The 18224-nt window shown below is 33.0% G+C and overlaps 1 protein-coding gene across 2 annotated transcripts in view; it reads right to left on the bottom strand.

The window, feature by feature from the left end:
* Positions 1–1182: 1182 nt before the first annotated feature.
* Positions 1183–18224, bottom strand: part of LOC136042210 (sarcoplasmic calcium-binding protein 1-like) — a 28141-nt gene continuing 11099 nt past the window's right edge. For both annotated transcript variants that reach the window (XM_065727145.1, XM_065727144.1), the window contains exons 4-6: positions 10728–10857; positions 9378–9481; positions 1183–1502 (exon numbers count right to left, since the gene is read on the bottom strand). In XM_065727145.1, the coding sequence (XP_065583217.1) occupies positions 1374–1502; positions 9378–9481; positions 10728–10857 (363 nt within the window). In that variant the 3' untranslated portion in view covers positions 1183–1373. The remainder of the gene's footprint in view (positions 1503–9377; positions 9482–10727; positions 10858–18224) is intronic.

Here is an 18224-nt window from a genome sequence, read left to right as displayed (position 1 = left end):
TCGTTATTCAAGCTAAGGAGTTGTAAGTGTCCTGCATAAGGTTTTCGGACAAGGCAATTCCTGTTTTGATCTGACTCTATTTTTAGGAGTTACGAGGTTTTGCATTTCTTAGTATGGGACGTGATCGTCTCTTACAAGGTTTCTAGCTACCGCTGCAACTCGGATATAAATATATATATATATATATATATATATATATATATATATATATATATATATATATATATATATATATATATATATATATATATATATATATATATATATATATAAAAAGAAAAGAAAAAAAGAAGGAAGAGTGTCTCAAAATTATGGAAGTTTTTAGGGTAATATTATATTTTGTCAGTGTTTATTTGCCCTTCAAAACGATATTAGGCTTGTTCCTATGTAAAAAGAGTGATTTTTTTAAGTTTTTTTTTTATTTTGGCTGTTTCAAATATATTGAATTTTTAGGGCAGTACCATTATTCCATCAATGTTGCCATTTTGAACATTGAAAATGAATAATCTAAAATAATTAATTAAATTTGATGATACTTTTCGTCCTTAAAAGTTCTAACCTTAACAATCTGTTGATTACCAGACAACTACGCCTTCAAAGAAAACTAATATCATCTTAAGCTAATTCGTGCCATACAGTTTTAGCTTTTTGTCGAAGGATTTTTCTTTTACATTTCTTTTATTGAATTTTGCACCCAGCACTACGAAAAACTTTATAATTGCGCATAATGGTCTTTTTCATTTAGGATGTCCTCCTAACCGATCCCAAACAATTTTATTTATTTTCATAGTCCTTGGTGCTAGAAGACTGGCATAGGTTAAGGTTAGCTTAGGTTAAACTAGAAAATTTTGAAATTTAAAATTAGTTAAGGAATACTGTGTCCTTCTAATATAATGTCTAATATAATGTAATTGCGCATAATGGTCTTTTTCATTTAGGATGTCCTCCTAACCGATCCCAAACAATTTTATTTATTTTCATAGTCCTTGGTGCTAGAAGACTGGCATAGTCTTCAATTATAGTCTAAAATTATAGTCTTCATAGTCTAAAATTAGTTAAGGAATACTGTGTCCTTCTAATATAATGTCACTATTTGTCACTTTATAAGAACTACTTGAGCTACTGTCACTAGGAACTATTTAAGCTATATTTATGTACATTTGAGACAAGAAAATCAGTAAACAAATTAAAGGATGGTTTTATTATTATTTACAAAAAGAGAGAATTCCCGGGTAAACTCTTCAACGCATTCATACACATCATTGGCCACCAATAGAAAAAAGATTTATTTAGGTAGAGGAAAGTTGGTTGAGAGTGCCTCTTTATGGCCTCGCATACCGATTGCTTGGGTCTTAAAAGCTGATTGGGTTTCTTTAACTGAGTTCGGGGAGAGGCCCGAAGAGGTGGACAGCTCGGTTTGTAGCATCCTGGGATCCAATGAAGGCGGCATACAATTCCTGATAGGTTTTCAAGTCAATGCCACCCTTCTTTCTGTCCTCCTCCTTAAATAAAAGAAAATAAAATTAGTTAATCCTCAATTAAAACACAAACTCTGGGTTTATCCTGGAAATCATAAAACTGGTAAATTATTTAATGACTGAAAAAATGGGTTTTATGAATTAGAACTTGAGAGGAGGGGATGGATAAAGATTAAAATTTTAAATAGACAGGGGGATAGGAAAAGCGTATTGTGTTCACCTCAGGCAGCTTGGGTCTGCAGTGTTTTAGTAAAAGTAGTAGTAGTGGTTAATTTAGCGCAAGTCTGACTTTGGCTTTGTTAAGTGAAAATTGAAAACGAAGTAAAATGTTTAATTCCTTTGAAACGTTTTAAAGATCACTGAAGGCCACCTAATTTTGCAACCTGAATATATTTGAATTAGCCCCTTCCCTCCCACGTGATTGCCAGTTTCTGAAGAAATTGTTTTAGTTTTACAATAAATTCTAAAGAACAAACTGTAATTATAAAAAAAGAGTAGGGTTACCAACCCTCAAACAGTCCTTAAGGCTTAAGTGTCATTTAAAGTATCACTTTCTAAATGTTAGCCTAAATCGATTGCACAGAAGAAAATAAAAAGGGAGCACTGTTCTCAAAACAGAGTTGCCAATCACAACTAAACAATAAACCGGGCCCAAATGTTAAAATCATAAGCTTCAAAAAAATCCAAAGACATTAGGGAACAATAGTATACACTTACGATTTCTTTCGCATGCTCTAAGAGTAATGTAATATATACACTTTCCGAAGATCCAAAGCTCAGGGATAATAACCCCTTGAGCTTGAGAAAATCCCGGTGAGATATATATATATATATATATATATATATATATATATATATATATATATATATATATATATATATATATATATATATATATTTTTAATGTGTTTGTGCTGTTGTATTGGTGATTTCTCTTATATATATATATATATATATATATATATATATATATATATATATATATATATATATATATATATATATATATATATATATATATTAATGTGTTTGTGCTGTTGCATTGGTGATTTCTCTTATATATATATATATATATATATATATATATATATATATATATATATATATATATATATATATATATATATATATATATATATATATATATATATATATATATATATATATATATATATATATATATATATATATATATATATATATATATATTATTGTTTGGGGGGATTGGGTTATTTGATTTAGAGGGGGGGGTACAAAACATTCAGCACATGAAAGACTTATTTACATGCATTTTTATTGCGCTTTTACGAGTCGGACAAACATTCCGGGGGAGCTCATACCCCCTGAGCCCTCCTTGGATATGGCCTTGTTTATAAGGTGTTTCAATTCTTCCAGTGCCATGATTTTCTCTGCTGTGGACACTTGTTGGGAGTGAAAATCGAAAGATTCATGAGACTGTATTTTTCCAATTAACTCTCTTGAAAATATACTCGTTTTATTTCCTTGTTTGTTTTCATTTCTTCGTTGGCACAAAAATTTTCTTTAGTCGTTTGAATTTGTTATAAAAATGGTGTAACTAATTATATAAGAATAGAAAAAAGGCAACATATTTTTAAGACTGTTTCAAAACAGCGTGTTGAAAAAAATAATATCGCGGCCCTTTTTAGCTTTTGTTTTTAGAGTTCTGTCTCCGGCTCAAATTCACATGACATGTAAGGATTTCAGTCATTACCTGTCATGTTAAGGCCAAGTCTTTTGTCATTTCCACTGTACATTGATCGAAGGAACAGATAAATATTGACAAAAATATATCGGCATACCCAAAACAGAAAGAGCTTAGTTAATATTATAAGTATAATCTTTAATATTTTGATGCAGGAATTAAGCAAGAAAGTATATGCAAATTCACAGGCATTTAATTGAAACATGTGACCTTAGGTTTCTATAAAATATTCCTCTTGCGAGTACAGCCAATAGGTAAATCTAAAAAATGGTCGTTAAAGCTTTAGAGTTATGTTAATTATTGCATTGTTATAGTTATAAGGTTATGGTAACATGTGACTTTAGCTTTCTATAAGAATATTCATCCTGCGAGTTCAGCCAATAGGTAAATCTAAAAAATGGTCGTGAAACCTTTAGAGTTATGTTAATTAATACATTATTATTGTTATAAGATTATGACATCATAATTCACTATGAATTTTTATCACTATTTTTTTCTTTATTGTTTTTATGACTCTTTTTTATTATGTTTTTAGGGTAATAGAAAAGAGTAATTCGTTAACTCAGTTCTTTCTTTTTCTTTCTCCAAGTCAATTCATACAGTAAAATATTTATTTGACAACACTGTAATCACTTTCATTCATTGTGAGAGATAGGGAGATTGCCGTGTGTTCTTCAAATTTTTATTTATTATTTTTGGGTTATCTAGGAGAGAAAAACTCAATGAGGCGTAGAAATAGATCTTAGTCAATGCAGTTATTGCCTTGTTAGCATATACCCTTTTAATACCTTAGTTTGAAGAACAGACAAATAGGACTTACATAAAACTTGGAAAGTCCACTAAATATACACAGATATTTAGCATGATGTCGTGACAGCATTTAGTACAATGTCAGTCAGTAATAACCCATAAAATGAATTTTTTTGATGAAAAATAGAATTTAATACTATCATGACGAATGTGTAAAAATTATGTAGATATAAGTATCAGCTCTCAAATGAGCCCTTTAACAGCTTTCTAAAATGCTCCAGTGTCCAACTGAACAAAAAAGTATAAGTGGTTTTTCTTCTTTTTTTTTGTGTAGGTTCCTCTGACCTCGTGTACCAGACCAAAAATCCTTTAGGGAACAACAACATATTGAATTTTCACGCTCAGAGTCGTTACATACCAGATTTTTTCTATTTTAATTTGATTTTCTTGGCCTATTCTACTTATCCTGAAAGTTTCATAGCAATCGGAGAAAAGCTATTTTAGCTAATTTTGGTATGTATTGAGAGGATACTACCCATTTTTTTCAAAATATTTTCTTTTCTTAAGCTGGTCTTGCTTATTATGCGTGGTCGGTATTTTGTAAGACGATCAGAGATTAAAAATATTTTTGGTGTTAAGCTTTAGATTTAACAAATTGTTTTCAAGACTTTTCGTCTTTATTGAGGCAAATATACTATGAGATCAAAATTAATGGATCCAATATCTAGTAGGTACTTGTCTTTTAAACGAAACACACTCAAGAACTACGCTCTGTAAGATCTGACAGAAACCGGTTTGCCTCTCTAGGATCGGTTATGATTTGCTTATTTTGAAATATATCAAAACATGATGATAATATATTACTGTAGAGACAAAACCATAGAAACTAAGACAAAGGAATTATGGAAAACGGGTCACGCAGAACTCATTATATTAAACCACCTAGCCCCTAACCCCCTCTATATATTGAACATGTGATAAAAATTGTACATACATCGTAGTTTTTGTCACTTAAAATAAGAAAATTATAACCGTTCCCAGAGAGGCAAACCGGTTTCTGGCAGATCTTACACAGCAAAATTCGTAGGTGTGTTTTGTTTAACAGAAAGTGTAATCTAGCATCTCGTATTAATACAAACAAACTTCAAAATGCTTCGTTGTCATTAAGGTCTACCCGATTCGTCTGCATGCTCTTTAAGTTGCAAGCCTTCTAAAAACTGTCCTTATTCTAGATGTCTTTCCGGGAGTGAGGAGTCATCAACCAAAATTAGTTTCAAATTGTCGTCCTTACAAATTATGTTTTCTTTCTTGAATAAAAGGGTATCTCAAGTGTTTACCGTCTTGCTCCTTTTGAGTAGGTGAGACTTAAATAGCGACGAAGACCACACTGGCTTTTCATAACAAATACCAAAATCAAGAAGAACAATAGGGAATATCTCAAGACAGTAGGAAACAAATTAGATTGAACATTCTAATTATATAGACGGTGGAAAATGAATATTCCTGGTTGAGCTTCGCTGAGGTAAGGATGCTTGGACTGGTTTGAATTTTTTTTTATTTTAGTTATATTGATTTTATCCTGTTGTAAGTTTTTCTTCTTATATATTTTTGTATTGCTGAGGATGGCCCTTGGACATAGGGCCGAAATATTCATTCTAATTTGTTTCCCACTGTCTTGAGAAATTCCCTGTTGTTCTTCTTGGTTTTTTTTTTCTGTTTGAGGTGAGACTTAGGAGTGGAATTGGGAATCGATTCAGCTCTGTGTTATTTCATGCTAATTAGTAAATTTAGACTATTTAGTAAATTCAAAACCAATTATTAAATTAGTCTAATTGATAAACTAGAGTTCCGTTTGCACCGTTTGAAAAATTTACAGCTTTTATTTAAGCAAGGCTAACCTAAAGGATGTTTCAACAGCGAGTGGCATCTAACGCGAAATAGTTTGTCGGAAGATTCTCTTTAAGGAGAGACATATAAAATAAAGCGTCTGTATTTTTAACCAGATTCTTTTTACTCTATCTATGTGTAATTTTGAAGCCAATAATTTATTTTTGGGAAAAAAACAATAGTTATTTTCCTCTTTTGGGCACCAATTGGCCTAACATACTTTTTTCATATTACTGCCCCCTTGGCCAAGGGACTTGTTGCTTAGAGCTATATTTGTACCAACAGAAAAAATATCTTTAATATAAGCAAATCTAAACTAAATTATATTTAAGAACAAGTCACGTTTGACCCACACGGTGTATAACACGTATGTCGGCTGATGTCGTTTCAATTAATGTTTCCTCTTCCCTTTTTACAAGTAACTTGAAAGTCGACCGGGAAACATTTATCTCTGGTTTTCTAAATCCTTGTTCAGAGAGAAAATTTATAGGTTATATTTTCGGGCAAACCAATGTTTTTTTTTTAATTGTATTGTGTGAATTTTGGCCCCCAAGGACTGTCAGATATAATTTTAAATAGAACCGAAAAATATTTTCTTCTTCGCGTTTACAGGGGCCAATGCCCCGAGCAAGTCACCTTGGCTCATGACCCTTCAAATCATTCGGAGAAAAAACTTTTTTATCCATTTTGGGAAAACCCTTTATTACTTTCGTTCTTTTTTTTTAATTTCAGGCCCCTCGACTATTTTGAACCATTTTGGAAAAGAGCAATTAAGTGACTTAACATACGTTTTTAGTTTTGAGCCGGTCAGAAAGATCCTTTTTTTTTCGCCCTTTCCCGGGCCGTGTTTTGAGAGATCTATTTTTTCTGTTTTTCCTTCTGCATTATGGTCTTCTTAGCCCAAACACTTTCAAATCATATCAGATTTGATAAAACAATCCTTTTTTTTAGCCTTTTTTGGGTCAAATTTTAAAAAAGCTACAACCCAAAACAGATTTTTTGTACATTAGTCTTACCTTGACCTAACGACTAGAATTAATAGCCACTACAGATATGTCAAACAGTTCGTAGTAACGAACTGTAGTAAGGAGCGACCCGCCTCAATAGTAACCGAAACTCTAAAAATCGGAATTTTGATACCAATGGTTACATAAAAAGAATCCCATTTTAATGTTGATTTTAAATATATAAGTTTCATCATATTTAGTCTTACCCACCAAAAGTTATGAGCCTGGGAAAATTTGCCTTATTTTAGAAAATAGGGGGAAACACCCACTAAAAGTAATAGAATCTTAACGAAAATCACACAATCACATTCAGCGTATCAGAGAACCCTACCGTAGAATTTTCAAGCTCCTATCCATAAAATTGTGGAATTTTTTTTTCCAGACGATAGGTAACTGATGCGTGTTTATTTGTTTGTTTGTTTGTTTTTTGTTTTTTTTTTTTTTCCAGGGGTGATCGTCTCGACCCAGTGATCCTAGAATTTCGCGAGAGGACTCATTCTAATGGAAATTAAAAGTTCTAGTGCCTTTTTAAGTGACCAAAATAATTGGAGGGCACCTTGTTCCCCTCCCATGCTAATTTTTTCCCAAAGTCACCGGATCAAAATTTTGAGTTAGCCATTCTGTTCGGTGTAGTCGAAAAATTAATAACTATTTCTTTGGGGACGACTTAATCCCCCAGAGTCCCGGGGGAGGGGCTGCAAGTTAAAAGTTTTGACCATTGTTTACATATAGTAATGGTTATTATGAAGTGTACACACGTTTTCAGGGGGATTTTTTCGCTTTGGGTTGGGGCTGGGTTGGAGGAAGGGATTACGTATGAGGATCTTTCCATGGAGGAATTTATCATTAGGGAAGAAAATTTCCATGAAGGGGGCGCAGGATCTTCTAGCATTATTTGAAAAAAAAAACAATGAGAAAATAAATTATTTTTTTCAGCTAGAAGTAATGAGCAGCATTAAAACTTAAAACGAACATAAAATATAATAAGGGGATTTGTCTTCCCCACAATACCTTGCTCTTTACGCTAAAGCATTTTTAGTAATTTCAAATATTTATTCCACGGCCTTTGTGATCCAAGGGTCATTCTTAAGGATTTGGGACCAAATTCAAGCTTTAGTGTAAAGAGCGAGGTATTGACGAGGGGGCGAAACCACTCATATACGTAATAAAAATACACAAATATAGAAGTTCGTTACGTAAGTTAATTCGTAAGGTACGTATGTTTATTACTAACAAAAACGTTCGTAAAAAAATCTAGATGCACTTTTAAGTAACTAAAATTGGAAGCCAACTAGACCTCCTCCTCCACCCCATTTTGTATCAAAATCGTCTAATCAAAACTATGAGAAAGCTATTTAGCAAAAAAAATTAATATGCAGATTTTTTTTTAATTATTCATGTGCGGTGAGGCAATATCAAAACATGCATTACTTCAAAAACATTCAGATATTAAATATAAAAAAGAAGTTTTTTTTAACTGCAAGTAAGGAGCGACATTAAAACTTAAAACGAACAGAAATTATTCCGTATATGAAAGGGGTTTTCCCCTCCGCAACGCCTGGCTCTTTACGCTAAAGTTTTTTACTGTTTTAAAAAAGAAGAGTTGGGAGAAAGAGTCAAACTTTAGCGTAAAGAGCGATGCGTCGAGGAGGGGACAACCCCTTTTAAATACGGAATAATTTATGTTCGTTTTAAGTTTTAATGTCGCTCCTTACTTGCTGTTAAAAACACTTATTTTTTTAATTAATTAAATGAAGGGAAGGGTTTTCTACTCATGCCCAATTTAACATGATAGTGCTTAAGTTAGGATTAAATTAAATTAAAAATTAAAATTAAAAAATTAAAATTGTACCAAGAAATGTTTTTTTTTCATTTTTACTGTAAAATTTATGTATATGATCTTGAATTGTATTATTGGAATTGTTTAGATGATTTTAAGTAAAATTACATGTCCTGATTGTTTTTTCGTATCCAATTGTGAATATAGCTTAGGAGAATTTTAGTGAGTAGCCTTGAATCTGTTTGTTCACTTTAACTTTTCTTTTTTTATTTGTTTTGTTTTTTTCTTATGATTGTTCTATGAAGGATTTATTATTTTAGCACTCACCCCCCCCCCCTGGAGTTTAAACGCAAGTCATTTTTTATAACTTTTTCCCTGTCTTGTACTCTAATAATAGATTAATTCTCTCTCTCTCTCTCTCTCTCTCTCTCTCTCTCTCTCTCTCTCTCTCTCTCTCTCTCTCTCTCTCTCTCTCTCTCTCTCTTCTCCTCTCTCTTCTCTCTCTCTCTCTCTCTCTCTCTCTCTCTCTCTCTCTCTCTCTCTCTCTCTCTCTCTCTCCTCTCTCTCTCTCTCCTCTCTCTCTCTCTCTCTCTCTCCTCTCTCGCTTTCAGGTACTGGATGTAACATTGGACGGTTTTTAGTTGTCTTCTGAAGGGCACAGTTTATCATTTTTTGTTAAGGGGCAGTAATTATTTACCCCCCTTTCCTGAGGGGTTTCTCTGGGTTTGAAAAGAATGAATTTGAATACATACCGAAAGGAGGGCTTCAAACGAAGCGTCGATGGCATTACTATCCTTAAAGGCCAAGCGATTGACACAGTCTACACGGAATTCTTCAATCCCAATTAAGCCGTCACCTGAAAATTTAAAAAGTGTTTTCAGTTAAGTATTTTTGTTTCAAAAATATTTAATGTTTCAAAAAAATATTCTTGAAACTTCTCACGGGAGTACCTTTTCGGTCAAGAATTCAATTGAAAACGAATTTGTAAAACTTAAGTGTATCGCTTAGCAAACCTTGCGTGGTTTCATTTTAACGCAGAGCACATAAAATTAAATTAGAAAGTTCTTTGGATAGCATGTAAAGGAGGTATCTCTTTGGGAAGGGCTGCATATTGAAGGTGCTAGATTAAAAAAATGACCACTAAACTATTTGATAAATATACGAGCATAAAAATGTATAAGAAATATAGGGCAGTCACAAAAATTTAGTTTTTGGGCGGATAAAGGCTTTAAGAATTCCCCTTCCTTGTGCTAGAGGCAATAGAAAATGTCTAAGCTCGTGTGGCCTATGTAAAAAAATTATTCATATTTGGTAATTACTTATTTATTCCCTGTCTGGTATAATGTGAAAACCATAGGAATATTTCGTAATATCAGAGAATCGTAAAATTAACTGGGAGGAGGAGGGTGCTAGACATTTATGACTACATATATATATATATATATATATAATATATATATATATATATATATATATATATTAGATATGTTTAACCTATTTTTTTTGCTAAAAAGTGTGCTTTATTTCCATTGTTGAACTTTTGACATGAAATATAATATCATTGCTCAGATAGTACCTTCGACAAAGTATGGACACCGAACCGTGAATTTTCAAAACAAAAATCCCTTGTTTGGCTTCAATTTTAAATGAATTTTAAAATAATGTTTTATTGTAAAATTGATTGGAAATTAATTTAAGTTTTTCGAGTTTTAACTCATAAAAATGTAGGGTGGGGGAAATATATTTTTCATATTCTAAGGGGGAGGCAAATTTTGACAATTATCAATTCTTTTAACGACAATGCTCTGAAAGGTTTTTTTTTCAGTAAAAATAGCATAGAAGGTATTTTCCGAAATATCTTGGAGGGAAGGGAAAAATAATTTAGGAAAAGGGGGATCTTCCGCTTGTCAATCACATTTTTCCTTAAGCACGTGTCAGAAGTGGCTATCAATTAGCTCCAATTTCTGTCCAAAGCTCCTAAATAACCCATCGGTGGTCTAGAGAGAATCAGGACCTTTTCTCATATATAGGGCACTAGTCTTTATTGACTTAGTTCGGTAATATTTATAAATTATTTAAGGGCTAGGAATCATTAGCCTTACCGTTGATGTCAATTTGGGCAAAGCTAGCAGCAATAAAATCTCGGAACTCCTTTGGAAGTTGAATGATGGTTTTGTTGGCACATATCTGTTTCATTCCTTCTTTGAATTCGTCAACAGTAACTTCTCCGTTCTGAAATGATATAAGTACCTTTTTAAAATTGGAAGAATTTGCCTGTTTAGGAACAAGTACCTTGGTCACCAAATTCAAATAATTTTTGCCTATCTGGACCCATCTTAAGTCTTTTCATACCTGAAAACCTAATTTTTTTAAATCTAAATTTTTCTTTTGGTTATATTAAAATTCTGGGGTTTTTAGGGCAGCCCCAAATTCTTATCAGTGTTGGCACTTTGGATAGTGAAAATAAATAAGTAGAAACAAATACTTAAATTTGACTGCCCTTTTCTTCGGTTAAGATCCGATGGTTAACAGTCTGTTTTTTTTTTTCCCCGAAGATAGCAACGTCATTAAAAGAGAGGCTCTTCTTTTTAACCTGTTATGTGCTACGTATTTTTAGCTTTTTTTGCTAATTTTTGGCCTACGTTTCTTTTTATTAATCTGGTGCCCGCTACTACCATTACTTGCATGATTGTTTATGGTTAACAATAGTTTATGGTTTATAGTACGTCTGGTTAACAACTGAAGTCCCGGTCATTCCTAAATTTAATTATATAAAAAAAACAAGTCTTTTCAACTGAAATTAACGGTTGAAATTAGAACTTAAATCAAACAGAAATTATTGCGTAATACCTCGCTCTGTACGCTAAAGTTTCATTTTTTGCTCCAATTGTTTAAGAGTGACTCCTGAAACACAAGGGCAGTTTAATTAGAATAATAAAAAAATGTATTCTAGAAAAAAAAATTAGTGTAAAGAGCGAGGTACTAAAGAGGGGGCAATCCCCCTTATTTACGTTATTATTTCTGTTTGATTTAAGTTTTAATACTAGTCCTTACTTTCAGTTGAAAAAAACTTGTTTTCTTATTTAATTTCTGATAGTTTTTAAAAAAATACCAGGAAATCTCTTCTTCCATTGAAAATTCCCTTCCCCTGCGAAAAATTCTCCATGGAAGAATTCTCCCACGTAAGCACCCTCGCCAGAAAATCCCCCCCATAAAGAAATACGTACTTACTAAATATACAAAAAACGTACTTCCCAATAGCCCAACACTACTAGGAATGGGAAAGTTCATAACTTGCAGTCTTTCCCCCGTGTGATGTGGAGGTCATGCCATCCTCAAAGACATAGTAATTAGATCTTTCGACCATTCTGAAGAAAATGGCTATTTTTCAAATTTTAATCAGACAATTGTAGGTAAAAAGGGGGTAGGAGGGGGGCTAGTTGCCCTCTAATATCTGATCGATTAAAAAGGGCACTAGAACTTGAGTTTCGATCAAATGAGCCCTTTCCCGATCTTCTAGGATCACGAATTCAATACAGTTTCGATACAAATTCGATACCTCTGTGGAAAAACGATAAACACCCATCAGTGATCTTGCTTCTGGCAAAAAAAAAAAATCAAAATTCCACCTTTTAGCATATAGGAAATAGAAAACTCTACAGTGGGGTTTTCTAATATTCTGAATCTCATGATGTAAATTTCATTTAAGATCACTTGATTTTCTTAGGGGTATTTCCCCCTTTTCTTAAAACCAGGCAAATTTTCTCAGCCTCGTAATTTTCGATGGGTAAAACTAAACTTTATGAATTTTATACATTTTGAACAATCATCAAAATTCGATTGTTTGATGTATCTATTGTTATCAAGACTCTGCTTCTTACAGTTTCGGTTACTATTGGGCTGCATTGCTCCCTACTTACAGTTCGTTACTACGGACTGTTTGAAATATATATATAATTTTGAACGCTCCTACTTTACCAGTTCAAATAATCCGTCTACAAATTCAAAACTAAACGAAAGATATCTATTGAACTGAATGGGTGTAAACAGGGAGGCCTTGAATAGATTAGGTTGGAGGAGGAGCGTGCATAGCTGTGTTGGCCTCAGGTGGCTTGGTGCTGCAGTGATTTATTAGTAGTAGTAGTAATAGTAGTATATATATATATATATATATATATATATATATATATATATATATATATCCTTCATTTGTTAATAACCTGTAGTATTTTATTTCTAATTTGCTATCCCATGTTTGGTATTATGTTTGCTTTGTTGCGGTATCTTATGTTAACAGAGACACTCATAATTATGGAATTGAGGGTCTTGGGGATGTTGTGCAAAAAAATGTGTCAAGCAACATAGGTATGTTTTATCTCTAGAAAGCTTGCACCGACTGTTTGTAATATATATCGGTTGTTATTCGTGAATCTAATAACTTATTAGATTCAAAAACAAGGGGAAAAGGCTCTTCCTCACCAAAGAGTAAAGAAGACTGAGCTATTTTTCAATTTTGTTTTTTCTTTTCGGTAAGTAACCTATCCTCTTTCCCCTTATTTGGGTTTTTTAATATATTTTTATTACACGTATATATTGTTTTTCACCTGCTATTAAACAGGTCCCCGGGGACACTCCCCAAAACTGAATCGAACTATTTCATTTAATTTTTCTTTATCTCTTTCTTTACCATTTGAGTCATGATAGTGCTCTGAAGGGGCCAAATAAGAGTGATTATCATTTATTTGTGAATTTACCTTTGGATGCAATTTCACGAAGATAAGTCAAAGCACTTATTGATTGACATTTGATACGCCCTCCTAAACCACCGGCACAGTGTTTGAACAGTCATCCTCTAGTGATTGCTGATAGTGTTTGTGATACTAATGGAAGAATAGATCCAAGCTCTTGTTGTAAGAGTCTGGTCCCATCTTAAAGAATGTATCATTTCCTTTGAGGGATCCTGAAATATTGGAAAAAATGCCTTGGCACATTCGGTCCTTGTATTAGTGGGTAAAGTTCTGTATGAAAATTTGAAAATATGAAAATTTTATTTTACTATTTTTGAAAGCAGTTTATTTAGGGCTACTTGGAGAAGACTGACAGCGTTGTCACCCAGTTCCCTTTACGCTGGCGACCCTGCTGAGCAAGAGCGTTAAGTCAAAGTAAAAAAAAAAGTTTATTTAGGCAAATGAAACATTCAGGAATGAATCGAGGGCCTAAAATATATTCTCGAAAGACGATCTCAAATTACTATCGTTACCTTTCCTTATTTTTAGGGTTTTATAATATGATTCCTATTAGTTCTAATCTTGAACTGGTGGAAGAAATACATTGGCTCATTTAGTTGTAATATTTCGAGTAATTTTAATATAACTTTAAAGGCAATGCAGCGTGAAAATTGTAATTTAAAATTTGAACGAAGCAGAATATTATTTTTTTTTTAATTTCAACTTCAGGGCTTAAAAGACAGGGTATTTTCTGGCAGTGTCTTAAAAGCTTAAAAAGCTCTTAAAACGAGCATTTTAAGAGGTTTGACGAGCTTAAAACGAAAGTCCTAAGAGCTTAAACGAGCATTTTATGAGCTTAAACTGAGCGTTCTAAGAGCTTAAACGAGCGTTTTAAGAGCTTAAATCGAGCGTTTTAAGAGCTTAAACGACCTTAAACCGAGTGTTTTAAGAGGTATAACAAGCGTTTCAAGAGCTTAAACGAGAGTTTTAAGATCTTAAACGAGCTTAAAACGACCATCGAAGAGCGACTCGTGCTAATAGTAGCCCAATTAACAAAAACAAAATGATAGCAAAAAATACATAAAAAGAACCAATTGTTTAAGGTGATTCTAAAAATCTAAAACTCGTCACGTTTTAAGTTTTTCATTAAAGACCACGGTCTTGAAAAAATTTACTTGAATTTCAAAAAAGGTAGAAAATGCCACGGAAAAAGCAAATAATTTTGATGAAAATTAAACCATCAAGTTGAGCTTATCTTAAACACCTGCAGCAGAGGTCTCAAGCCTCCATCTAGAAAATATATAATTTATTCATTTATATACCAAAGATATTATATCACGAAATTTAACACTTCGTGGTAATGAACTATAAGTAAAAAGCTACTCGGGCCAACAGTAACGGAAACACTAAAAAAGGAGAATTTGATAGCGTTCGAAAGAATTTTGATCACGGTAAATTCTTTGATAACAACGAGTTAGATAACATTATAAATTAAAATAGTTGACTTTTTATGGATATTTTGAATATATCAAAGTTATTGAGTTTCATGTTACATATCAAAAGTTAAGAGCCTGAGAAATTTGTCAGAATTAAAATAAAACGGAGGAAATAACCCCCAAATTGTCAAGAGATCTTGATGCAAATCACATGATCAGATTTGATCAGATATCAGAGAACCCTTGTATAGAGTTTTCTTTTTCCTAGAAGAAAGATACGGATACTTTTTTTCCAAGGGTTATGGTATCCAACCACTGATCTTACAAGATCGAGATAGGGCTTATTTGAAAGTAAAGTAGAAGTTCTAGTGCCCTTCTTAAGGGACCAAAAAGACCGTATCTTGGGAAAGTGGGGATTTCAACAATTTATTGCAACAAACTACGATTTTCCCCAAAGAAACCCTGGAAATACCGAGACATCTATTGGATTTAAAAGTACCAAAGGTTGAATGCGTAGCTTCCCAGTTATAGAGAAAGTAGTTCAGCACGGCGGCGCATTTGTTCCTAAAAAGTCGCGTAGAGTACACAAGATAAAGGGCTAATATGTTTAATTAAGGGGCAGTATTTGAAATTTAAAAATTGAAAAATGTGGTTCAATCCCGCTTTCTAGGGCTATAATGAGAGAAAGGTTGAGATGGCTAGGCCACGTTCTGCGGATGAAGGATGACAGATTGCCGAAGATTGTCCTTTTTGGCCAACTGTCTGGGGCTACACGGAAAGCAGGTCCTCCTTGTCTGGGTTGGGAGGATGTCATAAATAAAGATTTAAAGGAAATGGGAACTTCCTGGGAGGGTGTAAAGAGGGAGGCCTTGAATAGATTAGGTTGGAGGAGGAGCGTGCGTAGCTGTGTTGGCCTCAGGTGGCTTGGTGCTGCAGTGAGTTATTATTATTATTATTAGTAGTAGTAGTAGTATTAGTAGTAGTAGTAGTATTTAAAATTTAAACGAAAAGAAACTATTCCGTGTGTGAGGGACTGCCCACTCCTCAGCTTCTTCCTCTTTACGCTACTACTACTACTACTATGTCCGAATTTTTTAAGAACAACTGCTGAAACATAGAGGCCGTTGAATTGAAATGAATTTTCTTTTCAAATCACCTGAAGAGTGTAGTGGAACGATTGCCTCGGCCCTCAGTCTTTTACTCCCCAGCCTCTTGGTTTTTACGCTAAAATTGGACTGAATGTCCTAATTCTTAAAGAACAACTGCTGAAACACAAGAGGCCGTTGAATTGAGATAAAAACCGTTCTCAAAGCACCAGAAAACTTGCAACTAAGGAGCACCAGAAGTACCAGCAACGAGTAAAGGGTTGAAAAGGGGGCAGTCCAAATCACGAACGGAATACTTTCTGTTTATGCAGTTTTACCACACTTGTAGATTCCCTCCACAGGAGGATTGCCACCAGTAGTATGAAAGTATTACTATAGTACAATTTTATTATGTGTACCACGTGCACAGTGTTGCCACCCGTAGAAAGATTTAGTGCTATTTAGTGCTATAATAATAATTGGTTTTTATTGTGGCACCGAAAATTGCCGTGTAACACGCAAATTTGGGCAATTATAGCACTTTAGGAACTGACCGTGGTGGCAACCCTGCTCCACAGCCGAATTTTGGACAGGTCACTGTTAATAAGCTCTATATGATTTAATTCTTTCTGTTGATTCTGTAGCATTTCTAAAAAATATGATTACTACCGTTACTACCGTTGATTACTACCAAATAGTTAAGATGTATGATTTCATTCATTTTCTTTCTTCTTTCCAAAATTTTGTCATAAGTCGATTCTCGCATTTTATTTCCGTTCTATAATGGCATTTCTATAATCGTTTTATTCCCTAGATTGGGAATCAAAGAAATTCTGTGTAAATTCGACGTGCTCCTAAAGTTTTCTTTTAAAAGATCATCTCTTTTTAAATTACAATGGACATTAAAAATAAAATCTAATTTTTTGAATTGATTAAGTGGAAACTCACAGAAAAATACGTATTTTAAAAAATAGGAAAGATCGGAAAATTCAATTTTTAATAAAAAAAAAGTGCTTAATATACAATTATGCAGTTTTTGATAATGGCGGGAGCTAAATTAACAAAAAAATAAACTTGGGTAAAAATTTCTACAAAATAAATTAAAGCACATGAAAATAAATAGTTTAAGCATTTGGCGATCAACAGATTAGTTATTTTTTAATTATCAATATTAATTATTGATTAAACTATTAATTATTAATACATGTTAAGTTTTTAGCGATCAACAGATTAATTTATTAGCTTTTCATGGACAAAATACGTTTTCAAAATTAATTAACCAGTTTTACTAGTTTATTTTCAATGTTTCAACGTGGCAACAAAGAGAGAATTGTGGTGCTGCCCTAAAAACTTCATAATATTGAGGTGAACAAAGATAAAATTTGTAGGCTAAATCCAGTTAATTTTCTCGAAAAACAATGAATTTTTTTTTGACGGCTCTTTATGGTCCTTTAATAGTACCATATGCTATTGATACTTTAATATTTTATCATATTTTGTACCAAAATGTTCTTGGTACTTCGATATTTTTTCAAAGAGTTAAAAGTGTCCTGTTTCCAAAAGTGTCTAAGAGTATTCATTTAGGGTTTCCTGTCACCGGTGACAGCCAGATAGCCCTGCTCTCTAGCCCAGGTAGTCCCAACCTGCTCTCCAAGCTTTGCATCATACCCTTGAAAAATGGCGGTTGTCACAATGTTGAAATGAAATATCAAAAATATATTATGACAATCCCATGTAAATGTGCGAATCCGTGTTTATGATAGCCATTTGAAAATTTTTTAGTTAGCACCTCCTCCCTCTAAGCTTAGCTTCAGACTCCCCTGAAAGGAAATGCTTGTCAACGTACTGCATATTGCTAAAGAACAAACGTTTGTGATTATTTTCCTCATTTGCATAATGTTATCATTATTCGATTCACGCAGTTTATATAATTGGATTTCTAAATTGTTTCCATCTCCAAGATGCTAAGTGAAAAGATTAAATGAAAATAGAGTTCAAGTTCCACCTAAATCGATATGTTTCTAAAAGATTTATTTAATGCATTAATACTTCCTCTCAAGTTGTTTTGTGGGGAACCAAATTGAAATGGAGAATAAGAGGAGAGAAGCATCCAACTGAGAAAAGTGAAGCAGAAGCATAAGCTTCTGCCTCGCTTTTTTCGATTTTTACTACTTTCCCTTATAACTTTTTACTTTTTACGTACTTTTTACTTTTACTTTTTACTTACTTTTTACTTTTTCCTTATAACTTATAACCGCTTTCCCTTATAACATAAGCGATACTGGTCAAGTGGTTCTAGTTTCTTTTTCTTTTGTCTTTTTTGAAGTCTAATCCCTTATCCATCGAAATGT

The sequence above is a fragment of the Artemia franciscana genome, unplaced genomic scaffold, assembly GCF_032884065.1.
Source record: "Artemia franciscana unplaced genomic scaffold, ASM3288406v1 PGA_scaffold_75, whole genome shotgun sequence".
In the NCBI taxonomy this organism is placed as follows: Eukaryota; Metazoa; Arthropoda; class Branchiopoda; order Anostraca; family Artemiidae; genus Artemia; species Artemia franciscana.
The sequence above is the reverse complement of the archived record's forward strand: the minus strand, read 5'-3'. Positions and strand labels throughout refer to the sequence as shown.